The sequence below is a fragment of the Tachypleus tridentatus genome, chromosome 10 (genome assembly GCF_004210375.1).
Source record: "Tachypleus tridentatus isolate NWPU-2018 chromosome 10, ASM421037v1, whole genome shotgun sequence".
NCBI classification, from domain to species: domain Eukaryota; kingdom Metazoa; phylum Arthropoda; class Merostomata; order Xiphosura; family Limulidae; genus Tachypleus; species Tachypleus tridentatus.
This window is the reverse complement of record NC_134834.1, coordinates 85,991,138-86,012,854: the sequence shown is the minus strand read 5'-3', so window position 1 is coordinate 86,012,854 and position 21,717 is coordinate 85,991,138. Positions and strand designations below refer to the sequence as shown.

The window sequence follows — 21,717 nt, the reverse complement described above, 5'->3', positions numbered from 1 at the left end:
AAATCAGTAAAACTTTCTCCTTTCCGGCTGTGGAGACAGACGAGTGTACCATGAAGTTAACATTGTTTTCCTTGTGTCCCATGAGCACAAAACGTTGGGGACCCACTGGTCTAGATGTAAAATATGCATACCAGAAGATGGTTTTAAATTTTTCGCTAGAAATACAGTTGTCGCCTTACCCGCTAAACAATAACGACGTTCTAATATCCAATAAAACAGAAACACATCTTGCTTGAAGTTAAGAAGGAAGCTTCTCTTTGCTGTGATTGACTACAATCGTTGTGGTGAAACCTTTGTATTCAAATACTTACTAACTTGAACAGCTTTGTAATCGGTGAGTTTTTGAAAGACAAATTAAAAACTTTAACAAGTGCACGCAGAAAGGTGTCGGTGTTCTATCGTGAAATACTTCCTAATTAAACTATAGACATAAGGGTATTACTTCACTTGATATTCCTAATAATTTTCATTTCCAATACCCTCACGATCGAAATTTGAGAGAAATATTTTACGTTTCAAAATAATTCCAAAACGACATCGCTCTGTTGTTTAGTCTGGGTGCATTGTTCTTTACCTACTATCATTAACAAATACTTTAACAAATTGTTTTCAGAAATATTTTAAAAAGTGTAGTTTACAAATATTATTTTTGTAAGTAACAGCCTCTACCATAAGAAAGAATATTTTAAAAACACGTTCGAGCTTTTAATCATTGGTGCGATAATTCTTAAATACGCAAATTTTTAAAGGTAAAGGTTTTAGAGGCCCGGCAAGGCCAAGCGTGTTAAGGCGTGCGACTCGTAATCCGAGGGTCGCGGGTTCGAATCTCCGTCACACCAACCATGCTCGCCCTTTCAGCCGTGGGGGCGTTATAATGTGACGGTCAATCCCACTAGTCGTTGGTAAAAGAGCAGCCCAAGAGTTGGCGGTGGGTGGTGATGACTAGCTGTCTTCCCTCTAGTATTACACTGCTAAATTAGGGTCGGCTAGCACAGATAGCCCTCGAGTAGCTTTGTGCGAAATTCAAAAACAAACAAAGATTTTAGAATTTAAATTAACCCTTTTCCTTGTGGTAAAGATTGTCACTTCTAATGAAACAATACTTATAATTAGTAAGTAAGCTCAAAACAAAACTTAATATTTTACAAATACTTCACTCGAAATGGAATTGACAAAACCTTTCAAGTGTTTATATAGAACCAACAGCTGTTACACAGACGTTGTACAGAAGCACATAAAAGAAGAAATACACTGTTGTTTTATAGGTTTTATTTGAACATTTGAAAGGTAACTAAACAGTTAACTTATATATAAACATAAAAGTAAACGTGTACTATCGTGATAACAATGTAACTCAACTTGCCAACTCTGCGTGAAGATTAATAATTAGCCATTCGCACACTAACAACGTGGCTCGAGCGTAGCACCTCTGTGTTGTGATTAGGAACGAATCACTCACACACCAAGAACATAACTTACCTCTGTGTTGAATTTATCGGTGAACCACTATTCCATCAACAGCGTGGCTGTAGCTAAGACGCCTCCATGTGAAGGTTTGGAGTTGGCCACTTACTCAACAAGGAAATAATTTACGCTTAGTTACGTCAGTGAGAAAATTCGAAATGAACCACTCATGCACCAGTAACATGGTTCTAGCTTAGATACATTTATGTGGAGAAGAGTGAACCACTCATTCACCAACAATACGGTTCAAGCTTAGACACATCCATAAGAAAGTTATGAGTGAACCATTCAGTCATCAATAAAATGGTTCAAGCTTAGACACGTCCATAAGAAAGTAATGAGTGAACCATTCATTCACTCACAATATATATAGCTCAAGTTTAGACACGTGTATATGAAAGTTATGAGTGAACCATTCAGTCATCAACAACATGGTTCTAGTTTAGACACGTCCATAAGAAAGTAATGAGTGAACCATTCATTCATCAACAACATGGTTTAAGTTCAGACACGTCAAGATGAAGGTTAAGAGTGAAAATGATGTGAATTGTGTTAAAAATAGTGTCATTAAACCAGATCATACGTAAGCACAAACCAGATCATAAGTAAGCACAATATTAATAACTAAAAGAACATCAGAGGCCTTCCACTCCCATTAAACTATTAATAAAGTTTTCTTTGAAAAAATGTCAGAGTTCTCTGATTTACAGTCAAAAGTCTTCATCAGACAGACTCTACCGTTTGAGTCAAAATTTAGAGTTTCATTTTCTTCAGTGAACCAAACATCGCTCTGTTACAGCACACAAAAGTATAAGGATTGAACTTACTTAATTGAAAAGGTTCTCAAACTCATAATTTGTCAACTTAAACATAGAATTTGTGCACATCATAATTATAAACAATACTTAATTCATGTAACTTTAATTTGAAACTTACGTTCATCAGTATAATTGTTCATGTTGAGACTTTTTTTATTTCTTTTTTTTTTTTTTTTTACAGTGGTCCGCTTCAAGGACCAATAACTGTCTCAATAAGACAGTTTTGTGTGTTGAATTGTCTCATGATGAACCGGTCAAAATTAACTTGCTGAAAGATACTTTTTAACATTTTTTGATAAAACACTTGAAAACACGGCTACTGAAGTGTCTATAACTACAAACAACGAGATATATCTTTACACGTTGCACGTGTTAATTTGTTTCCATCTTCAAACGTATTTATTTATTTAGTAACTTTCAGCAATATTCTTGCCCTCACATAACATGCTGAAATCGTTCATCGTTGATAAAAGAAAAAAAAGTAGACCGGTTGAAGTATGAGAAACTATTACGTGATCTGAATACGATTTGTCAGGTATCTTGTACCTACTCATTTAAAATCTTTTTTTTTTTTAGAATAGAGATATTTTTCACATAGATCCTCCTCCAGAAGTCGCCACCAGTCAAACTTCCCGAACTTCGGACATTTTATCAGAGATGGTTTTGAAGGCAAATTGACTGAAACAAGTTTGTTGATTATTTTAAATAGGATCTTCCAAGGTGTCTTGCATGTACGAATTTACAGTCTTATTGTATTTATTAAAAGGCGTTTTTACAATAATATCCTCTAGAGAGCACCACCATACAAAATCCTAGACCTTTAATATCTTGTTACTGATGTTATCGAAGACACTTGTATTGAAACAAGTTTGTTAGGTGTTTTGATAACCATACAATCCATCTAAAGGCTAAACCACCGTCTGTAGTGTCTACGAAAATTTCGTTTTATTTCTTATTTAACACAGTTCCTCTTCTCGATGTCATTATCAGAAATAATTTTGAATCCTCAACATTTTGTTATACTTAATTACGAAAACGATTTGATGGAAATAAATTCCATACGTGTTTATATTAGAATATTATTCATCTGGAAACTAAACCATAGCTTCGTACTGTTTATAATTGTTCCTCTCCCTCTCTGGACGGCATCATAATAAAAAACAGTTTCGATTTTCTGACATTTTATCTCATTTATTTCTGAAGTCCAATGTACGGAAACGAATTGGAGTTGAAGCGTCCTTCTCAAGTTCCAACACGACACTCATGTTTCAACACGTAGTCAGTGCATATTTAAATAATGAAGCTCCAGTAGAAACGTTTCATTTCTGTTGTGCACATATACAGCACTGCCACAATTTATTCCTGAGAATCAGTAGGAGTTTCTTCTGGAATCTGTAGAAAATAAGTACGCATGAACATTTTCTTTATCTGATTCCTCTTGATGGCTGCTATGTTATTCAACTACCTATGTATTATTTCATTTACTTTTTCTGACAAACAAAAGTATTTTAAATAAGATAAAAAGAACCACATCAACAGACATTCTAAAAAAAACTTTTCACCGGGTGTTAAAGAAAACTAACATGGGATGAATGTACTCTGGTTATCTCATACACAAAAATAAAATTCATTATTTTATACACGAATGTATAGCAAACAGACAGTCTCATAATGGATGACAATGATCCAATGAATATAGCGATTTTTCTTTTTCTTCAGTAAAATAATGTACTCATTCTTGTTTTAACATAATTTCAATTGTCTGTATTTTTACGTATGCTATACTGTTTAGTTTTAGTACAGTACATCTACGTCCACTCCCGTTTTAAACTTAAATGAGCTACCTCTCTAGTTTTTAACTAAGATAAACTACTCCTCTTGGCTTAAATTTATGTAAACTACTCCTCCAGTTTTAAACTTAGGTAAATTACTCCTTTAGGCTTAAACTAAGATAAACTACTCCTATTGGCTTAAACTTAGGTAAATTACTCCTTTAGGCTTAAACTTAGGTAAATTACTCCTTTAGGCTTAAACTAAGATAAACTACTCCTCTAATACTAAACTTAGATAAACTACTCCTCTTAGCTTAAACTATATAGATTAGTCCTCTAGGTTTAAACTTAAATAAACTACTTCTCTAGTTCTAATCTCTGATGAACCGCTCTTCTGTTTTTAATTTCAACACACCAACCTCACATTAAGACTGCGGTACAGTCAAGTCTTTCTTTTAATCTGTATAAATGTAACAGTGTTGTCTGTTGCATGTCCATGTACCCACTCCGCAGAGCGTGGATTAATCTTCACTAGAATTGATGGGGAGGTTCATTTGGTCCATTAAGTATATACAAATTTCTAACTTTGCATTTCTGGTTTCTATGGGCGTTTTTGTGTTTTGTACCACTACTTCAGTGCCTGTAAATAGATTTTCGCTAAAACTGGTACGGAGGTTTATCGGGTCCATGGAAAAATACATACAAAAATTTCAGTTTTGCATTTTTATCATTATTTCGCCCATTGCTGATAGATCTTCACTAAATTTAGTATGAAGGTTTAATGGATCCATTGGGAGATACATGAGAATTGTCAGTTTTGCGTTTTATGATTTTATGGCATTTTTGTGTTTTTTACCAATCCTTTGCTCACTTTCGATGGATCTTTATTAAATCTGGCATGAAATGAAATTTGACTAAATTTAAAAAAGAAACCACAACAAAAATTAAATAAAGGGTGCTCACTCAAAACAGTAAGTTGCACGAACCATTAAAAAATTTGGTGTGCTTAGAAATAAAGTTTGGTTTGTTTTTAATTTCGCGCAAAGCTACACGACAGCTATCTGCGCTAGCCGTCCCTAATTTAGCAGTGTAAGACCAGAGGAAAGGCAGCTAGTTATTACCGGGAGATTCGAGCCCGCGACTCTCGGATTAGTAGTTGAGTGCCTTAACCACCCGGCCAAGCCGGGCCTAGAAGTAAAGAAGAAGTGAATATAATCTTTGGAATTAAAAATTAATAAATGGGAATGGAACTATTGTGAAAGTGTTAGGATCGACAACATTAATGAACATTTTCAAAACCTGAGACTTATCTAATTAAACAAAATGCATTTAGTTCAGCAATAAAGTTAAGGTTTATCTATGAGAAGATGAATGTTTTTCTGTTAACATTAGATTTTAGGTGCATCTTGCTTTCAAGAAGTTAAAATTTTCGAACCTAAAAAACTGAACAAATGTACATATTTTAAAACCAAAGTATCATGCATGTATGATTACCAAAGAAGTGAAATGTTCGTTCTTCTTTTTTTTACAGAAATAGAATGTATATCTAATTGAAAAAAAAAGTAATGTGCCTTAGTTTATCATAATGGGAAATAGAACCCGTGATTTTAGCGTTGTAAATTTGGAATCATTTCTCTGAACCTCTATAGGCTACCTTAAAATCAAAGTTAAATATGCTTACTTTATACAACAACAATGAAGTGTACTAATATTTAAATATCTAATGCCACGTAGATTACACGCCTAGGTTCAACATGGCCGGGTGGTTAAAGGACTCAACTACTAACCCGAGAGTCGCGGGCTCGAATCCCCGACGCACCAGACATGCTCGCCTTTTCAGTCGTGGGGACGATATAATGTTTCAGTCAATCCCACTATTCGTTGGTAAAAGAGTAGCCCAAGAGTTGGCGGTGGATGGTGATGACTAGCTGCCTCCCTTCTAGTCCTACACTGTTAATTAGGGACGACTAACACAGATAGCCCTCGTGTAGCTCTGCGCGAAATTAAAAACAAACCAAACTTCATTTCTAAGCACAACAAATTTTTAATGGTTCGTGCAACTTACCATTCTTAGTGAACACCCTTTATTTAATTTTTGTTGTGGTTTCTTTTTCAAATTTAGTCAAATTTCATTCCAACAGTTTAAAACTTAGATGTATACCCACATCTTAAATTATGACACATCTTTCAAACGTTAGAATGTATTTACTTTTTTATCAAGTTATGTACACCCTAGATTTTAGTTTCTTTATAGATAAGAAAGACAGTTGGGAACGTACAAACTAAATCTGAACGTGTGTTGTTTCGTTAAGCTGTTCGAAACGCGCAAACTAAAGCCAATGGCAAGTTTTTCGGTTAGGATAGCTGGTTACATTTATTGTTGGTGGCCTGACATTGGCAGGAAGCTAGGGCCCTTAACTCGTAATCCGAGGCTCGCAAGGTCGGATTCCCTTTCATCAAAACATGCTCGCCCTTTCAGCTGTGGGACGTTATAATGTGACACTCAATCCCATTATTTGTTGGTAAAAGAATAGCCAAAACGTTGGCGGTGGGGTGGTGATGACTAACTGCCTCTCCTCTAGATTTACATTGTTAAATTAGGAACGACTAGCGCAGATAGCCCTCGTGTAGCTCTGCGCGAAATTCAAAACAAACAAACAAACGTTTATTGTTTAGTTGAACGTATTCAAGGGTAAACCTAAGTCTGATAATATATGTTCTTTGGTTAAGCCAGAGTTGTACTAATGTTTGATGGCGCCCTGTGCAACATATAAATTCGACAATACCAATCCAAACGACCCCATCCTCCACCACCCCAAATACAAAATATTTGTCTAAATGGACAATATATTATATAAGCTATTATAATCATTAAAAATTACAACTTTATCATTCAGTATAGTTGGAGTTTTTTTAATATAAAGAGCCACCGAAATCATAGTAACTAAGTTACACATGCATGACTTCCAAGCAGTTGCCTTGTTTGCAAGAATACTTTCAACGGACGACAAGAAAGTGTTCGTCCGATCTGGAAGAAACTGTCTTGATGTAGACAAGCAGCCATTAGATCTCTTTGTTAGTCAATCGGGCAGTCAGCGCTCTCTGTATAAATGTACCACTTGCACTGCCCGCGATACGGTTGTGGGTTAAGCTAGCTGGTTTCGTATATTGCTTGGTTGAGCTAATCATGGTTCAAACACAAAATCTAATGACTTATGTGTCGTTTGGTTGATCTTGTTGGTTACGTGTATTGCTTAATTGAACTAGTAGAGGTTGGTTGTTTGGCGTTTTATGGCGCAAAGCAACTAGGCTATCTGTGCCGAACTAATAGAGACGAACAAATTAAATTCAGTTTAGGTTGATTTTTAGTTGAGCCTGCTTATACCATAGCACCATAGCACAGAAAATTTAATTTTTTTTAAATATCGAATAATAAAAATCTAAGAGAATTAAACGTTTTTTTGTTTTGTTTTTATCGAGCTCATTTAAAATGACGCATAAAACTATTTTATTCAACAAATTTACTATTCAAAACCTATATGCTATAAGTGCTTTTATTTATTTGGCTTTTGAGTTTTTCAAACACTTTCAAATATTTTAAACAATATCCTTCAAACATTATATGAAAAAAACACTACTCACTCCAAGAAGGCCTTCCTGTTTGGGTTCCTGTGGTAATAACTCATTAGCTTCTAACTCTTTAGCTGTAAGAATCGTCTGGGGTTGTTCTTCTAAGCGCTAGAGGGTGTTTCAATAAAGAATGCGAATATTTATGAACCGTTTGTAAATTAACAAATCGCTAAAATATCAATATATGTCGTCGCAAAAATAGTGTTTTGGTACTTTCACTTCAGAAGTTAATTTGGTCACAAGTTTGAGATTAGTTTTCTTGAACGTTTATCGTAATATATTTAAGCAAATAAAATGAACTTAACCCTGAAATTCTGTCACGAAATCTTTGTATGGATAAGCATCGTTCGTATTAATAAAAACAAGAACCATTTGCTGAAATGTTAATGAATAATGATTTATATAAAAATATCTTTATTAAGAACCTAACAAGTCTTTCTCTAAACTTAAAAAAAACTTACCTGTAATTTTTTCGGAGGATGTTTCTTTACAATGCTCTCACTTTCTTCCGACTTAGCTTCGGGTTCGACTGACGTGACAACTAAAATCAATCAGGATCAATATTTTCATATGAATAATGAAAAATATGCTTCTTCTTCTGAGAATATAATAACATAGATTTTTACTGAATACTTTGTGTTTGAAGTAGACTCACGAGCAGCTACGTCACAGTCACGCGCTAAGATTAAGTTTTAGATCACATCTGGCTGGAATTGAATAAAACTGTTGTCCCAGTAATGATAGTTATTAAAACATATCTTTATATCCACTGATTATTTAAAGTTTTTGGCGACAATGGGAAATCATTTATATAGAAGAAAAAACAGCATAGGAAAAGGGGCCTTATAAATAACAGACTCCTGCAGCTGAGAAATATTCTAACAGGGTGTTTGACAAAAACATGGAAACATAGACACCTCTACGAAATTTACAGAACGTATTCTATACGCTGTCCTTGTAATTCTAAAGAGGTCTGGATTACCAGCCGGTGTAATTCAACATTTACATGCTTTCACAGCGTCTCGTGTTGAATTCTGACTTATTCACAGGGGGAAGATAATGTAAAAATGAAAAATACTGAACTTCAGTGGGATCTTTTTTGTTGTTACCCAGGGGAAATAGTCCCCTGTACCTCCCTGAAATCAATACTGACAGTGTCATAATCAGTTACATATATGAAATAAAGAAAATCTGTATATCACTTACGGTTCCAGTCTTTTCGGACTATCTGTATGGCTATAATAGATTCTCGGAGCTGTAAAAGACTCCTACAATTATAACAGGCTCCTATAACTAAAATGGTCTCCTATAACTATAACGCTGTCTTGTAAATACAAGTATCAATCTGGGTGTTTAAAGTAACAATCTAGGTGTTTATTCTTATACGTTTTAATATCGTCTCGCAGAAGCGGACCTCACATAGCGTCTTCTTACAACAGTAAACGTAAAATATATGTATGGTATTTTTAGTTGTCTTCGACTTACCACAACGAACCAAAGATCATATAACATTTGAATAACATGCCAAATTAATGCTACTAAATTATCCTTCTGAACTATTCAGCAGAAAAAAACTGCTTTAAATAATGAAAATACATACGTAGCCTGCTGTACCGTTCGATTTATCACAGAGTGTGTTACAATTCTAGTGAAAAGAAAACATGTTTTGTATAAATACACTAACTTTAATAACTGAGAATAAGATATGTAGAACATTTTTGCGTCATTCTTCGTCACGATTTACGTGAAACAGTTTTCTGACGTCATGCTGAAGTTTTCCTTTGTTTAATGGTCGTTACGTATCTAATATTTATTTTGTTTTATTTTACACATCAAATATTGTTTATAGTATACACGAGTGACAACAAATCGATACGGTTTCCCGGATACCTTTTACTAAACAGTTTTAAACAGAGTGTGTGTGTGATTTCTTGTAGCGAAGCCACATCGGGCTAGTTGTTGAGTCCACCGAGAGGAATCGAACCCCTAATTTTAGCGTTGTAAATCCGTAGACTTGCCGCTGTACTAGCGGGAGTCTTTTAAAGTGATGTCGCTGCTGTTCTCTGATAGCAACTCCTACCATACATTGAATACTATCTGCTTCTTCTAATTACCTTTCATCAGCAGCTGATGACCCAAAACTGAATTTAATTATACCTTCGGTTGGAATAAGGAGATGGTTACAAAATAATAATTTTTGAAATAACAGAAGAAGGCCGAAACGTTGTTCGCTCTTCTATGTAAAATATTTTCTCAACCCAAACGAGCCGTTTTTGCATATATATTTCTTGAAATAACATTTGCTGATATAAATGTAAAAGAATGTTTCGTTACACCTAAAGGTACTTCACCTATAATCATGACTTACATTACGAGTAACGAAATGAACTTCAGTTTTATACATATGTAAAATGCTCGCTTCCAGAAAGCCATGAATCTACATACTTATATTCTTTTTAACGTTTTTCATTTCTCTAGACTTCACATGTTAATGTTTCTCTCCTGCATGTTTACAATTCGTTAATATCATTATTCTTTTATATTTTTTCGTCAAGTTCATTCTATTTCTTGCCCTATTTAGATCTGCAACCAATAATTCTCTTCTTCAACTTCTTACCCACAGCAATAATTCTCTTCTTCAGCTTCTTACCCACAGCAATAATTCTCTTCTTCAGCTTCTTACCCACAGCAATAATTCTCTTCTTCAGCTTCTTACCCACAGCAATAATTCTCTTCTTCAACTTCTTTCCCACAGCAATAATTCTCTTCTTCAACTTCTTACCCACAGCAATAATTCTCTTCTTCAACTTCTTACCCACAGCAATAATTCTCTTCTTCAGCTTCTTACCCACAGCAATAATTCTCTTCTTTAACTTCTTACCCACAGCAATAATTCTCTTCTTCAACTTCTTACCCACAGCAATAATTCTCTTCTTCAGCTTCTTACCCACAGCAATAATTCTCTTCTTCAACTTCTTACCCACAGCAATAATTCTCTTCTTCAGCTTCTTACCCACAGCAATAATTCTCTTCTTCAACTTATTACCCACAACCTTCTTTCTAATTTCCACTCCTGTTCCAACTTATTTAGTAATTTAAAACGTTATCCTTTCTATCAAATCAATCGGACCATCTTTCTACCGAATCGAAAGCCTAGGAACACAGATATCTTACTTGAGGGACATCACTGATTAAGAATCACAGAAAGTAACTTAAGGTAACCTATTAATAAAGCTTTCACTTTGAAGACATATATTAAAATTCACTTTGATTAAGTTTAGTGTTTAGAAAAATCTAACAGGAACGGTCTTTGCCGTCTACTCTGTATTTCAATGTTTACATACAAACGCTTTAATTCCCTATAAAACGAAGGCTTGGCATGCTCTGGTAGTTAGAGTGCTCTACTTATAATATATAGATCGCGGGTTCTAATTCTATCCACTAACAGTCGTGGGGGCGCTATAACGTTACAGTCAATTCCACTTTTCGTTAATCAAAAGTAGTCGAAGAGGTAGCAGTGGACGGTGTTGACCGTCTAGTTTGTCGCAGTTTTCAAGTAGCTTTGAGTGAAAATGAACAAAGAAACAAATGAAGAGACACCTCAATTCCCCATATAGCACTTAATTATCACATATTTATATAGCCCTGTGTTTCTTTTTTTAACGACATTCTTAGATTATTAACAAATATTATATAGCAGTTAATTACTTACCTTCGTCTGGTTGTACTGGAGTTTCTACTTCGACTTCAGAGGGCATTGTATCTGCATTTACCTCAGCGTTTTTGGTTGCTCCACAACCCATATCTATAAATCATAAAAAGAAGCATTATAATTATATTAAAATCAACCAGAAGCTATCTATATTATTTATAGTCCGGTTGATGTTGGTAGGTCTAGCGAAGAAATTGAGGCACATCTGTTTTTTTTCTGAAATAATATTTTAGCCTTTTTAATTAAATTTGTTTGTTTGTTTTGAATTTCGCGCTAAGCTACTCGAGGGCTATCTACGCTAGCCGTCCCTAATTTAGCAGTGCAAGACTAGAGGGAAGGCAGCTAGTCATTACCACCCACCTCCAACTCTTGGGCTACTATTTTACCAAAGAATAGTGGGATTGACCGTAACTAATAACGCCCCCACGGCTGAAAGGGCGAGCATGTTTGGTGCGACCGGGATTCGAACCCGCGACCTTTGAATTACGAGTCGAACGCCTTAACATGCTTGGTCATGCTGGGCCCAATTCGGTTTGTAGTTTGGATTTATTATTTTCTAGTTGAAGTAACTTCAAAAACGTCTTTCTCGCTTTTTTCGTTGAAGTAACTATAAAAGGTCCTCCTCAAAGATGACCTTCACTCAATAGAATCTGTTGTTCTCACATATGATGTATGCGAGTAGTGTTCCAACCATTACTTTCGGTGTATTCCAGCTCCGCACTGGACGAAATATATTGATGGTAATGGATATGGTGGATAAAAAAAGTGTAGTTGAAATACTGTTATGAAATCTTCTTTTCAGAATAGTCCTAGGAGACCCAGTAAAGAATGTAGTGTTTATAAATATAATAAGATAATATTACCCTCTTAAAATAAATTTTATTCATATATAAAAAATGTCCAAACGTCTGTCTCTCTTGTCTGTCATGCTTTGTATTTCCAAAACGGTAAACCGTACAAAATATATCTGTACATACATATCGAAATGCGTATTTTCAGAGTACACTACAGGAAAATTATTATTTTTAACAATTCCTAAAATTTTGTATTGTATTAAAAATATTTTTCTTAGAGGAGTCACGAAAAAAAATGATGTCTTCTGTTGAGATTTTACAAAAAAATTTCAAAGAAAGAAGCATGAACCAAAAAAACGCAGAAAAGAGAAATGTGCTTCAATATTTATTTGTTGTTGTTCGATTTATATGTTTACTTGTTTTATTTTTCGATGTCATATTATACACATACAATATTTTATTGCACCATGTCAAATAAATTGATTTGAATTGAGATTAATATTTCTCTTTTGATACTTCTTACAGAAATGACAAATTGTCAAAAACTGGAAGCGATTTTCCTTGCACTCAGTAAAATGATAAGGAACGGTGGTATCCAGCGTAATCAATCTTTGCGGTTACTACAGCAAATCTGTCCTCTCTATTGTGCTTGATGCATCCATTGTATCGAAACATAAATATTCTTGCCAGCAATGCATTGCAATCAGTTTCCTTTTCTTAAAAACAGACACCATACATTTTTTCTTATTGAAATAACGCGTGGAATTACAACTGATGGCCCAAAAGACAGACAATCATATTCTTATACCGTATGAACTAAGGGAATGGACTGAAGGCACGTTATACATATATATATTTGTTACTCTTTCTAAGCAGAACACTTCCTTATTTCAATGGGCATCTTCTAGTTTATTATAATCATGTTTCGCCTGCTTAAACAACAAAGTATTCACACCATACAATTGATATTTTAATAAATAGACAACATAAAGTGCTATACAAACCTCGTTAAAACAAATAAAAAAATCCAGAAAATTCTTTATAAATATACATATAAATGAGATGTATATTTGAAAAAAAAAAGATTTTGTGCCTAGTAAAAATATTAAGAAATATATACCAACAATATCAAGTAATATTTGCTAGCAATATCAAATATCTAATATCCTGAAATAGCTAATAATAATATCATAAAATATCTAATAACAATATAATGAATTATTTTGTAGCAATATGAAAAATATCTAATATCAATGTCATGAAATATCTAATAACAAGCAATATATGTAGTAACAATATCATGAAATATCTGATAACAAGTAATATATAGTTGTTGTTTTGAATTAAGCTACTCGATGGGCTATCCTTGCTCTGCCAACCATGGGTATCGAAACCCGGTTTTTAGCGTTGTAAGTCCGCATACATATCTCTGAGCTACTAGGAGGCGTAATATATATTAACAATATAATTACTATTTGGCAAAAATAAAGAAATATCTGGTATCAATATCAAGTAATAACTATTTTTCTTATTTTTGAAACTTTCGCGCAAAGTTACACAAGGCCTATCACGCGTCCATTATTTGAGCTAGGAGAAGACAGGTAGTCAAAACAGCTACTACCATTGCTATGATCAGGGGATTAAGGTACTCGACTCGCAATCTGAGGGTTGTAGGTTCGAATCTTGTCCTACCAAAAGTGCTCTTCCTTTCAGCTGTGGGGAAGATAGTATGTGATGATCAATCCCACTATTTTTTGGTAAAAGAAAAGCCCGTGAGTTAGCGGTGGGTGATGATGTCTAACTGACTTCCCTCCAGTCTAAATTAGGGACGGCTAGCGCAGATAACCCTTGTGTAACTTTGCGCGAGATTCAAAACATACCCAACCTGGCTTTCACTGCACTCGCGGCTCCAAAGTACGAAGTGCACGTTTCTTGTAACGGGAGCTGAGCCATAAACCCTCTTATCCAAATTCGGGTAAACTATCTATTGGGCCACGCCCAGATGGTAGTTTAGGCTTTTTAGAGTCTACATATAATTATCAAATAATTTATACTTAAGTCCAAAAACATTTAGTTTTTAGAATTAACTTATAATCAACGCAATCTTATGTACATAGATCAGAAGCGAAAAATAACCCAGTAGTGAGTAAGTAATTTAATGTAGTGTTATTGCTGATTACAGAGCTACATTTAAATTGCAAAACATGTTCTCAGTTTCTTGATGACGAGAATCCCACTTGAAATAAAAATGTATCTCAGAACACGTTAATACCCGTACCAGCCGTCCCGAGATACACTTTTATTTCAAGTGGGTCTCTCGTCATCAAGAATTATTTCACCACGGCGATTATACAAGAAGCGTAAATCTTTTGCGATTCTTTGCGTATTGTGTTATCTTCTTAAACTTCATTATGTCTCAACTTGCCTACATTACACCATTGTTAACCGTACACGCTCATGGAATCGTAACGAAACCTAGATACTTAAATAACAAATCAGAAGAAGAAATGACATTTATTTCATCCAACAGTGCAGAAAGGAAAACACTAATCCCTAATTTTGTGAAGATAAAACTACCGAAGAATTTTAACCAGTGTACAAACATTATCCATGATTTACAGAAAAAAAAACTAGTAAAAGCCACGCTAAGGACGAAATATATAAAACTAAATGACCTGCAGAAACAAAAAATGAATCTAGACTATTAACTGGCCTGCTGCATTGAACCAGACATTTATGGACTTGTACAACTCAATCAACTCAGTAGTAAGAACGACAAAGAAAAGAAGGTCCGTCACAACAAGAAACCAGATAAGTTGTTTATTTGTTTGTTTTTTTAATTTCGCCCAAAGCTACACGAGGGCTATCTGCGCTAGCCGTCCCTCATTTAGCAGTGTAAGACTAGAGGGAAGGCAACTAGTCATCACCACCCACCGCAAACTCTTAGGCTACTCTTTCACCAAAAAATAGTGGAATTGACCGTCACTCATAACGTCCCCACGGCTGAAAGGGCGAGCATGTTTGGCGCGACTGGGATTCGAACCCGCGACCCTCAAATTAAGAGTCAAACGCCTTAACCCACCTGGCCATGCCGGACCACTAGATAAATTAAGGTGCCAACACGAAAAACCACCAACAAACCTCATAATTAACAGATCCGACCGAAAATTAAGCAATGAAGAAATAAATCTATTCAAGAAAGGACCCAACTTCACAGTAACACCAAGAAATATTCCACATCCATCGAAATGAAAGCCTGCCTGGAAGACCTAGCTAGAAGATTCGTGATCCACTCTGCACAAACTGAATACACCAACAAAATAACAGAAAACAACCACCAGAAAGAAGATAACTTCGACAACAGTTCCACCGACAACCAACAACCTATCATTCCAGGTAGAACTGAAAACATCTATTTCCTCGAAACACCTCAAAATATCTTAAAACAACCTTCTTGAAGAATTTTTACACAAAACTATCAACACAATTTCACAGGAAAGAAAACTAAAAAACAGCCTCCCACAAAACGATATTAATTCTATAAACATCTTGATTGATTTAGTGTTTTATGGCACAAAGCAGCTAGGCTATCTGCGCCAAACATCCGGTAAAAAGTCAAAATTAAAGTAAAATTATTAAAATTCATAAAAGGAAATTAAGGTAAAACAAAACAAAGTTTATTAAAACACATAAATAGCATAAAACCAATGTTTACATCTAGTCTACAGCGTTAAGAGGAAAACTACAGTGATACAAGTTGAAAAGGACTTTGTGTAGCATAATTGTAATAATCATAACTCTCCAGGAAGACTAACAGGTAAGTACAGAAACCAGCGTTAGTCACCTGAAGTTAACCTTTCCAGTCTTGATTTAGAGTTATTTGATGTTACAGCCAGTTTCTAATTTCAAATCGAACTTTATGTAAAAGGGAATCACAATAAAAAAGGTCTAATGTATAAATTAAAACTCTTAAATGACATTAAAAAGATTATGGCCTTTAAGAAACTAAAAACATAATCATGGTGAACAGTGGTACCATCACTAAGAGCACTGTCTACAGTCATGGACAAACCTTGGGAAAGAACATGTTTAAAATGGTGCCGTCGTTGAGAGTCATAATAACGACAAGAAAGTAAAATGTGGTTTATTGTGACCTGAGTGTTACACAAACTACACACTGATGGATCAGTTCTAGATAAAAGAAAACAATGAGTTAAAAAACTGTGAGAAATGCGTAATCTAGTTAGGACAATTTCCTCTTTTCAATCCTTACGGAAGCAAGACAGCCAAAGTCCAACATAAGGTTTTATTTGGAAAAGCTTGTTTTCGCGTTGTCCACTCAAAGTCGACTGCCAGCTGACATGGAGCCGAGCTTTGAAAACAGGACTATAATCCATGTATGGAACAGGCACAGCGGTGATAGTGCCAGAACAGGTAGATTTAGCTGCGGTGTCGGCGAGCTCGTTCCCGCGAATACCAACGTGGCCTGGTATCCAGAAAAACTGGATAGAAGTAGATATTAAAGAGAAATGGGCCAGTCGGTTTTAAATATCGGCGAAAACAGGGTGTGAACTAACGTGAAGCGATTCCAGGGCTAGTAGAGAACAAAGAGAGTCAGTATAAATAGTGCAGTTGGAGTACTGTTTAACTTCTATGTGATCCAGGGCAAGAGAAATGGCGTACAGTTCAGCAGTGAACACAGAAGCTGTAGAGAGGATTCTGCGTGCAACCACTGAACCACAACAAACCATGGCAGAGCTCACACAGTCACCTGATTTCGAACCATCTCTATAAATAGGAATGGAAAGATGTTCAGCAAATAGCAAACAGTATTTCTAATCGGGAGTGTCTACCATTCTCAGATGACTTAAAGATACGTCACAACTGGGGACTGTAAGAAGTCATGGTGGGATGAGCTGACCAGTGGATACAGCAGTGTTATCCAAGGACAGACCCAACTTAAAACAAGACAACAACATCAAACTTCTAAACGCAGATAAGGGCAATGCTATACTTTATAATGAACACAAATTAATACATTCAAAATGAACAACATCTTGTCAGATACAAACAAATTTAAACTACTAAACACAAACTGAATAAAAAACACATGAAAATAAATTAAACAAAATACTACTGCAAATGAAAAAAGCAACACAACCTCAGAAAACATTTATTCTTACCTACGAAAGACCGACTCACACACACCTCAACTATACGGCATTGTCAAACCTCACAAACCTGATTGTCCACTAGGACTCATAATGTCGACTTACGAATCATTTAACTACAACCTCGATAAATATATAGCGTAGGCATATTCTAAATATGTAACATCAGCCTGCTCCTTTTTCAAAGACTTTTTTACTTTAAATATATTCTTAATCAACTAAATCATAAAGCCTTATGGTCAGTTTTCATGTTATCTCCCTCTTCACAAAAGTCCCAACTACTGAAGCCTGTAAGATAGCTTTAGAACTTTATATCTAAAACCCCAACCCGTTGATACACACCCACAGATGCCAATTATCAACACTAATAGAATTCACTACCACCAAAACTAGCTTTATGTTCAATAACCAAAACTACCTACAAATAAATGGCTTAAGTATGGGGAATCCCGTGTCGCCAGGTCTATTCAACATTTTTATAACACAGATTGAATCACAAGCGATTAGTTCAGTCACCACCACTATACTGGTACAAGTAGATTGTTCATACAATTGCTGGATTCACATCGACACAACAAACATTTAGTTTTTTTTCCAAACATGTTAACTCGATACACCCCAACATTAAGTTCATATCTTAATAGGAAAAACTAACCAAATAGCATTTCTTAACTTCAATATCACTAGAACTGATACACATTTCGAAACAGAAATCGACATAAAAATCACCCATACTGGATTATACACATGAAACAAAACAAAAACTCAACATGTAAAAAAACCAAATAAACACAGCCACAAAACTATGTTAACCTGATAAAATTAACGATGAAATCAACAAAATAAAACAACACTTTATCAACATCAACAAATTTCCTAAAACAAAACTGTAGAAAAAATTATACGCACACACCTAGACCAACAACAAACAACAATAAATCCCAAGATACAACAAACTACATAATCTTATACTGCTGTATACCAAATGTTCCCGACATCAGCGAAAAAATAACCAACATTTGAAAAAACTTATAACAAAACACAACATTCGAGTAAACACCAAATTTATTCAAAAACTAGGTACAAAACTAAAGTCCAAACTATGTAAAAACTACACTGACAAATACAACACCAACATAATTTATAAAATACAATGTAACAACTCTAACGACTTCTACAATGGAGAAACGAGCAGAAAAATGGAAACTAGATTCAAAGAACACAAAAAAAAACATCTTCACACATTTTTGAACAGTGCAAATCAAATAAGCACAACATATCGATAGAAAACACCCAGATATTAAGCAGGGAAACAAGCATAAACAAACGCAAATTCAAAGTATACTTACTTATTCAGCAACTAAAACCAATATAAAGGAACACCTTTGTTCCTATATTAATTATTAACCTAACATATAACTGCAACGTCCCCTACAATACCATACCCGTTTATACTCTCGTCCCTAAGACATGTGCCGGCAACGGTCAGTTGCAAACTCTCTTTGTTAACTTGAAGATGACCTAGGAAGGTCGAAACGTTGTTCTCTGTTTATCAATAAAAGTGTTAATATTCATACCAGTCGTTCTGAGATACGTTTCCAGTTTGCAACGCTGTAAAACAGTGACGTCATGCCTATAGACCACAGACCTCCCCCTAAATGCTTTCCATTCGCCCTTTTAATAATCCTAAATCCACGTGTTCTTGAATGAGCGTTGTTCCGCGAGACGTGAGATGAAATATTCGGATAAATGATAATAAAGAATAAATGAATACGTCTAAATGGAAACTTTTTCAAGTTTATTTTGGGCTACGATACTGGCAGACGCCCTTCGTTAGGTAGTAAAGACCGTGTTACAATGAAGTAACGGACAAGGGGCGTCTCGAGACAGTTTTTTTGTGACTTGGTAATTTATTTCTTATTAGCTGGAGTACGTGTTTCCTAAGTGGAAGTGACGTAAATTCATGATTAATTAAAGATCATCTTAGGACATGAAATGTTACTTCCATTACATGTGATTGTAAACAAAAACGACCATAAAATATGCACGTATTTCTCCATAGACCCAACAAACCTTCAGGTCAAATTTGGTAAAGATCCATTTACAGGGGGCGAAGTAACGTTAAAAAAAAACCGCAAAACGCTGAACTGAAAATTTGTATTTACCCCCTCATGGACTTAATGAATCTCCCTCCGTACAAATTTTTATGAAAATCCATCTACACTCTGCGAAGTAGTTACATGGACATAGAACAGACAGTACTATTATATCTTTATAGATTATCTTCTCCATTAAAAACCAATACAATCATCAAGGTAACAATAAAAATTTAATGATATGAAAGCAAGAGACCCATTTATCATACGATTATTATCAATAGCCAACCACTGACAATATTTTCTGACTGTGTCCCACTAACCCCAATAAAGAATAAAAACATTAGCCCATGACGCCACTGCTGTAAATGCTTGATCTGATAGACTTGCCAAAAACAAGTAAAGATCTCTGGATAATTTTACAAATTAGTAGTATATATTTTAAGCTTTCCAGTGCCACGTTTACTTATAAACGACCATTTTAGAGCCAAGTTTAGTTTTAGGCACACAGTAATAGGGAAGGAAACATAGGAGTTGCAATATTTCATAGGTTCCTTGAAATTGGTAAACTTTGGGAAGTTGAAAAGGTAAATGGTGGTACCCACATAGCAATGAAACAACTCAATGATGCGTTGATTTTTAAGATGTTTGTCATGGTTTGTCGTCTTATTTACGACTCATTGTCAGCTGTATTTCCTCCACGAAAGAAATTAACTGTGTACGTAAAAATTGAAGTTATATCCGGTGTAGAGGTGTTGTTTTTATGAGAATCCGCTTAACATCTCGGATAAGGGGACTCATCAGGGTGTCTACTAAACATTGACACTCTGTTCTTTTTATCCAATCACACGACAGAATATATGCATATAAAGAGGAAATTTTTATCTGTAATTTTATATATGAGTGAATAATGATTCCAAACAACGTGTTTTACTTAATACGAGAAGTAAAACCCAATTTACGTGATGACTGTGTTTAAAGCTTTCATTTTTGACAGCATTTCTTCTCACATTTAAAATGTGTATTAAAATATTAATTAAAATATGACATAATCTGCTATATATTGTAACAGAGAGGCTATTCCAAGTCTAATCACAAGCAGCGCTGTGGTATGTCTGCGGACTAGCAACACGAGAAACCGAGTTTCGATACACACGATGAACGGAGCACAGATAACCAGGTTGCGCAGCGTCGTGCTCTTCAAACAAATCTAAACACAAACCTTCACACAACGGATTACTCTGTAAGAATGCTACTTATGTTCAAACGAGTTGGGTCTGATAAGTAAATTAGAAACGATTTTACCTTCCCGACTTTTATTCCAAATTACTAGGTAAATATAACATTTAGGTTAATAACTGCTTCTTCCAAATGTGAAATTGCTAAGTTAGTGAGAGAAAACAACTGCAACAGTTACGTTCGTGGCCGTTTAAGGTTGTTTTCTAGTCAAGCGTAATTCACACACACACGCAAAATCCAACTCGTCTATACAACGAAGCTGTTGACTCAATTAGATTTCATAACTCAGTTAAATCCATCCTAAAAAATCGCCTACGTCACAAAATCGGATTGTTTTAAGTCGTACTGAAAACGTATATGATATGCTTCAATCATCAAAATTTGCTATAATCCATGATATGTATGGTTTAAGCCTCCAAAATTAGCTAAACCATTAAGTTAAGCCTTAAAGATCTTCTTGCCATAACACTTTAACTGGAGTGTTTTGATAAATATTTCACTATATGGGTTTATTTATTACTTTATGATAAAATGTGGCGTATACTTATAGTTCTACTGATTTCAAATCTAAATAAGTAACTAAAAATGAAGCTAACGGCTTGAAAGATATTTATGAGTAGACTAGCAATCAGATTATTTTGTTCTCGTACATGGTCTCGATATTCTAAATAACTTATGAAAAAATCATACCTTTACTGACATCCAATGTTTAACGATGTTTGATTACTTAAAATTAAAGAAAACCTTTTATAAATAATTTCACATCACTCTCAGTCATTTGATCAGTAACAAAAGCTATCGTTCTAACGGGCCGAACGAGCCCAAGCTTGAAGCAACAAGCACGAGCCTCTTGTTACCATGACAGCATGAGAAGGAATGCGTAAACAAAGATTTAATATATGCATTGCTATGAAACTATATTCTTATCCTGACATAAAACAAGTTGATAAATAATATCAAATTCTAAAAATACTTAATAAAAGAAATAATAAGGAAGTAAACAAATAAAAAGCGATATTAT

At 34.8% G+C, this 21,717-nt stretch overlaps 1 protein-coding gene across 1 annotated transcript; it reads right to left on the bottom strand.

Moving 5' to 3' along the window:
- Positions 1-1,252: 1,252 nt before the first annotated feature.
- Positions 1,253-21,508, bottom strand: LOC143229786 (uncharacterized). The gene is made up of 5 exons (XM_076462565.1): positions 21,387-21,508; positions 11,397-11,489; positions 8,146-8,225; positions 7,697-7,792; positions 1,253-3,674 (listed from the first exon to the last, which is right to left on the bottom strand). The coding sequence occupies exons 2-5, from the start codon at positions 11,485-11,487 to the stop codon at positions 3,639-3,641; spliced, it is 303 nt and encodes a 100-aa protein (XP_076318680.1). The 5' UTR covers positions 11,488-11,489; positions 21,387-21,508; the 3' UTR covers positions 1,253-3,638.
- Between the last annotated feature and the right edge of the window lie 209 nt (positions 21,509-21,717).